This window comes from Protopterus annectens, chromosome 13.part0, assembly GCF_019279795.1.
Source record: "Protopterus annectens isolate FY-2018-M chromosome 13.part0, PAN1.0, whole genome shotgun sequence".
NCBI classification, from domain to species: Eukaryota; Metazoa; Chordata; order Ceratodontiformes; family Protopteridae; genus Protopterus; species Protopterus annectens.
Window position 1 is genome coordinate 338,613,027 of NC_056747.1, and position 6,254 is coordinate 338,619,280.

General features: G+C 41.0%; 1 protein-coding gene across 1 annotated transcript in view; it reads left to right on the forward strand.

Moving 5' to 3' along the window:
• UPF1 (UPF1 RNA helicase and ATPase) overlaps positions 1 to 6,254 on the forward strand; it is a 3,097,516-nt gene that overhangs the window by 176,762 nt on the left and 2,914,500 nt on the right. Inside the window, exon 3 of the mRNA XM_044054826.1 lies at positions 3,713 to 3,802. Coding sequence (XP_043910761.1) covers positions 3,713 to 3,802 — 90 coding nt within the window. The remainder of the gene's footprint in view (positions 1 to 3,712; positions 3,803 to 6,254) is intronic.

Here is a 6,254-nt window from a genome sequence, read left to right on the forward strand (position 1 = left end):
TTGACCCTACAGCAGTCGCTGCCCATGCTGGGCAATAAAGCTTGGCTCGTAACCTTGGACCTAAAAGAAGCATACCTGCATGTCCCAATCAGACAGTCTTGCAGAAGATACCTCCGATTCATAGCTGGCTCAATGCATTACCAATTTTCTGTACTGCCCTTTGGCTTATCTACTGCTCCCAGGGTCTTAACAAAATGCCTGGCACCAGTAGTTGCGCTTTGCAGACAGAGGAATTCAAATATATCCCTACTTGGACGACTGCCTAATACAAGCAGAGAACAAAGACATTCTTCTAAAGCATCTGGCATTTGTAAAGAAATTACTAATTGGCCTAGGGTACACAGTAAACGAAAAGAAATCAAAACTAGTGCCCTCCCAAGATAATATTCCTGGGTGCAAGCTTAAACACAACTACCCAGATGGCTTATCTCACGCCAGACAAAAGCATCTGACTACTTACTTCAAGACATTGGTAACAAAAACCTACTTATCTGCAAGGAAAATCCTGCAGGCCTTGGGTTTCATGGCATCCTGTATCCTACTAATTCCATATGCCAAACTGCATATGAGGAAACTACAGTGGTATCTCAAGTGCTTGGACTCGACATTGCCACAGCCTGGAGACTGTAATTGCACTCATTCCCTGCCTACAACAGGAGTTTTGATGGTGGGCAAAAGCCTCTCACCACAACAAGGGTCTGCCATTCAGATTACCCACAGCCAGACACACTGACAACGGATGCGTCCGACCCCTCCTGGGGGGCACATATGGCAGGAAAATGCATTCAGGGCACATGGCCTGCAAACCAAATGCATCTTCACATCAATCAGAAAGAGATGCTAGCTGTTCAAAATTACCTTACAGCTTTCAAGGACCTGCTTCATCCAGGACAACTACTGATAGAGAACACTATGGTCATGTGGTACATAAACAAGCAGGGTGGTACATAAACAAGCAGGGTGGTACACATTCCTACCTCCTTTGCAGACAAGCAATGACCTTATGGGACACTGCTTTGGATTTTCAAGTTCACCTGCAAGCACAATTCCTGCCAGGAAAAACAAATGGCAGACGAACTAAGCAGAAATCTCATAGATTCCCACGAATGGAAGCTGGATCCACAAGTCTTAAACATAACAAGGAAATGGGGACACCCAGACATAGATCTATTTGCCTCGCCTCACAACTGCCAGTTGCAAAAATATTGCACAAGGATACATTACAAACAAGCATGGAAAGTGGACGCCCTATTCTTCAGCTGGAAAAATCTAACAGTATATGCTCCCCCCCCCCTTTGCATCTTCTTCCCAGGGTACTCCTAAAGGCAGGACAAGAGAAGCCAAACATACTAATTGCACCAGACTGGCCACGCCAGCACTGGTACCCAATTCTGAAGAGTTTGTCTCAAGGTCCAGCATGGATATTGCCTCAAACGTCTCAATTGCTGACCCAGCAAAACAGTCTGATCCCGCACAGCCAGCTCAGGACCATAAATCTGGTATATGACTGATAAAGTAACCATTCAGAACACTCCACTTAAAAAAGCTGTTATGGATGTTATTTTGGAGGCCAGAAGGCCCAGTACCAGAAAATCTTATGCAGAAAAATGGAAGAGATTCTCTGCCTGGGACCAGGAACAAGGCATAGACACGAGTGTGCCAAATATCCCTCAGATTTTACAATACCTAACTGAGATGCTAAACAAAGGCCTTTCCTTCTCATCTATTAAGATTCATGTCTCTGCTATTTCAGCCCATTATAATACGGAACAACCTATCTTTTCTCATCCCTTACTAAAGCAGTACCTCACAGGAGCCAAAAACATTAGGCCACCTAGGAGAGCACCAGTTCCGGCCTGGGACCTCAATTATGTTATGGAAAAACTCACACTGCCTCCCTTCGAGCCAGCATCAACAGCAAATATAAAATTCTTATCCTGGAAAACAGCTCTGCTCCTGGCAATAACCTCTGCAAGACGAGTCTCAGAGCTACAAGCACTCACGGCTGTGGAACCTTTCATCATTTTCCATCCAGACAGGGTTTCCCTGAGGACAAACCCTAAATTGATGCCTAAGGTGGTGTCCAGTGTGGCACTTAACCAAACAATTCACTTGCCAACTTTTTATCCTAATCCACAGAACAAGGGTGAGAAAATTCTGCATTCTTTAAACATACACCTGCAGCTGAGATACTACTTGGACAGCAGCTGAGATTCTACTTGGACAGAACTAAAAGTTTTCAGAAAAACTGAGCAACTTTTGGTGTCATATGCCGCAAGTTCACAGGGAAAGGCTATCTGAAAACAGGCCATTTCTAAATGGATAGGCCATTGTGTCCGTTTCTGCTAACAACATGGCAAATCAGTGCCTAAGGACATTAGGCCTCATTCCCCAAGACCAGCAGCCACTTCAGCAGCCTTCCTCAGAGGAGTATCAACCAAAGATATCTTAGTGGCTGCAACTTGGAGTTCAGTGCACACTTTCACAAAGAACTACCCTTTACCTCTCTAGTCTAAGTCCAGTACAGGCTTTGCCACTGTAGTTCTGCAGGGCCTCATAGCCACTCCTAATGCTATTTAGCTCCAGCCTCCCAACCTTAGCTTTGGGATTCAATCCAAGTGTAATGACTGCAACAGTGAAACACGAAGAACATACTACAGTTATGTACACTTACCATAAATGTAGATGCTCAAGTGTATTTACTGTTGCAGTCCAGGTTATCCACCCACCATCCCCCATATCTTTGCTACAATTAATCTGCTTTTCTCTAACCTATACAACCTATGTGGTGTATTTGCTTATAGATGAAGGTATTATATATATTTTGGTGCATGTATGTTTTATTGGCATATTTTTAGCTTACCCTTTTGGGGGGCACCTGACATCTGGGGCAAGAAAAACTGAAGAAAATTGTTTCTGCTGCATCTTTTATACCCCTGGCGCACTGACGTCAGGGAAGAGGTGACAGCAACCGATGCCAGACCTAGACTTTGGAATTCAGGCCGACTGAGGGTAGCCTGCCAGCAGGATAACGCAAGTGTAATGACTGCAACAGTGAATACACTTGAACATCTACATTTATGGTAAGTGTACAAAACTGTTCCTTTTCTGTTTGCTGAGATACTTAGAGGAGAAAAAAAAGAAAACAAAAAACAGTACATAAAAACAAATCTCTTCAGCTGTACCAGAAAGAGGTCAAGTATCAGTGCAGTTGCCCATCATGTAAGCTTGACATGAATTCTTTCATTAGCTTGTACTTGACATGGTCTTGGAATTGATGCAACAAGTGAGCTATTAGACAACTAGAGGTGTTGGTAGGATTTGACTACAGAAACGTGGTGGCATCACTTGGCTGTAATGAGTTAAGCGTATGAGCAGAACACTCTGGTTTGACTCTTAAATGCAGCTTTGTGGTCTGCTGTTATGCTTTAATACCTTTTCCAGGTTTACTTTCTCCTTTTGCAAAGTAAAAGTTAATTTGCATGGCTGGAAGCTGCTCTGCAGGGCAATTATTTGTTGGTGATTTGCAGAGACATATTTTCAAAATCTGAGTTTATCTACCTATTTTTAAAACTCCTTACATTCTCATTGCTTTCAGACCTGAATTGGTCATCACCAGAGGAAGTTGCATTGATTGTGAATGCCAACATTATGCAACAGTGTGCAATGGTTTGTTAAAATTTCTAATGGGATCTGTATGTTTTTGTTCTAGTTACTGTGGTATTCATGATCCAGCATGTGTTGTCTACTGCAACACCAGTAAGAAATGGTTTTGTAATGGACGAGGGAACACGTCTGGCAGGTATGTGAATCAAAGCATTTTCTTGAAATTTCCCTGCATGGACCTTTTCCTTGGGTTTGAGAGATTTGTCTGCAAATGAATACATCTGAAAGTAATATTTTTGCATTTAATATGCACCACCAGAAAAATGGCTGCGGCTTCTTTTTGCCAGTTAATTTTGCTTAAAGATAAACCAATGTGCATGTTTTAACTGAAAGGTTGTCTGCTGTACATTATATGGTAGTTGTCCAAAGGATCTGTGATTGAAAAATCATTTACATGGTCGACCAAGCAAAAGATCGACACTGACTTGTTCGACTTCAAATGAACGAAACGTCACGTAAACGTAATTTCAAATGGACGACTGTCATATGTACGACAAAGTAACTGCTCAGAAGAAAGAATCAATGCAAACGTAAACATTTCCTTACACACAACAGGTCAATGATAGTTGGGATAATACTGCATTTTAAATAAATATCACACTCCCTAGTTAACCTTAGACAAAATAAACTAAAGTAAAACAAATTACAACCACGTCAATTCTCACACTTAAATACTCGCGTGGTTTACAGCAATGTGTGCTCTGCACTGAAGACACCATGGCCAACGCGCAAAACAGCAGTCCTGGAGAAATAGGCTGTATTTACCATAGCGTAAAGTCCCAGAAGATGAAGCCAATACTAGTTATTGACAAGTACTTGTACTACCTAGAGCGTACAAGAGACAATAGGCGGTATTGGGCATGTAAGCTTAAAATTACAGAACGTTGCAAAGGTAGAGCTGTGACTACCTATTTGCCAAATGGCGATAAATTGGAAAAGTCAGTAGCACATGGTCTTGCTGCAGACCCAGGTGAGATGCAAAAGTACCTGGTTTGTAGTGATTTAAAAGGTAGAGCAGCTTTGGCAAGGGACACACCATCCCTAATTGTAGACGATGCTCTAGCATCGACCTCCCTAAGCACTATATACTCCCTGCCTCCTAGACCAGCCCTTTTACAGCAGGTAAATCGAATCAGACGTGGTAAAACCATGTCTACTAAGAAAACTGAATTGTCTCTGGATAAAATAGACTTCACTCAGTTTAAGTTGAAAAGTGGTGAATTCGTCAGTAAAGCCATGTCAGATAACGCTACTGGGACAAACGTAGTGGTATTTACAAGACTTGAGCCAATTCAACATATGGCTTAGGGATGGTACATTCTTCAGCAAAGGTGTAACTGTACGCCAATTGTACAGCATACATGGTATGCTGAAACATGGTTCAGAGATTAAATTTGTGCCACTGATTTATGCATTGATGTCTAAAAAGTCCCTCAAAGCTTATAATTATTTGTGGAACTCTATATTTTATCTACTCACAGCGCACAAATTGGACATGGCAGTTAAATTTGTACTATGCGACTTTGAGATTGCGGCTTTGAAAAGCATTAGAATAAACATTCCTGATGTGTGCTCTAAAGGATGTTTGTTCCATTTCGGACAAAATATCTGGAGAAAAGTGCAATCACTAGGTTTATCTACAACATAAAATAAGTCTCCAGAAGTACAATTTGCTGTGAAGTCCCTTGTAGCGTTAGCCTTCTTGCCAGAGGAAAAGGTGAAAGACACATTTGAAGAACTGAAAGAAACATTTCCAGCAGATGGAAAAGATCTTTTGCAATACTTCTCAGACTGGTATTTGCATGGTAAAAGACGTAAATTCAATAACAGGTTTACATCTGCTATAAGATTTCCTCCATTATTCCCAGTTAATTTTTGGAATATCTCTGCTTTAAATGAATTACATCTGCCTCGTACTCAGAATATAGTGGAGGCGTGGCACAGAAGGTTGAAGTGTTTACTAGGGGAAAAAGGTACTGACTTGAGACGCTTGATCCATACTTTAAGCCGTGAGCAAAATAGAGTTGATGAAATAAGAGTTCAAATGTGTACAGGACGTCCACCATCACCTAAACGGAAGAAGTTGATTTTACGTCAGAGGAGGTTTGACACAGTAATATCTAATATGGATCGTTACTCAAGTATCGAATTTGTCGGGGCTATTGCACGGCTACTTAAAATGTGACAACATGTGAAGGAAGAGTTAGGTTACCTACGGCGCTGACAGTACTTTTACGTTATGTATTAATGTACATTTGCAATTTCTACACCATATGCTAACACTTTCGACATTATGTACACTAGTTTTTCTTTCTTTACACTCACACGTAGTATAATTACTATACTATGTTTTACTTTGTGATGTAACTCAATAGTCCTAGTATACTTTGTCGGACAACTCCGTCTTTGTCGAACAACTGAAAGTCGTTTAATTGAAATTTAGTTTATATGACGTTTCGCTCATTTGCAGTCGAACAAGTCAGTGTCGATCTTTTGCTTTGTCGACAGTGTAATATGAACCCATATATATATATATATATATATATATATATATATATATATATATATATGTATATATATGTGTGTGT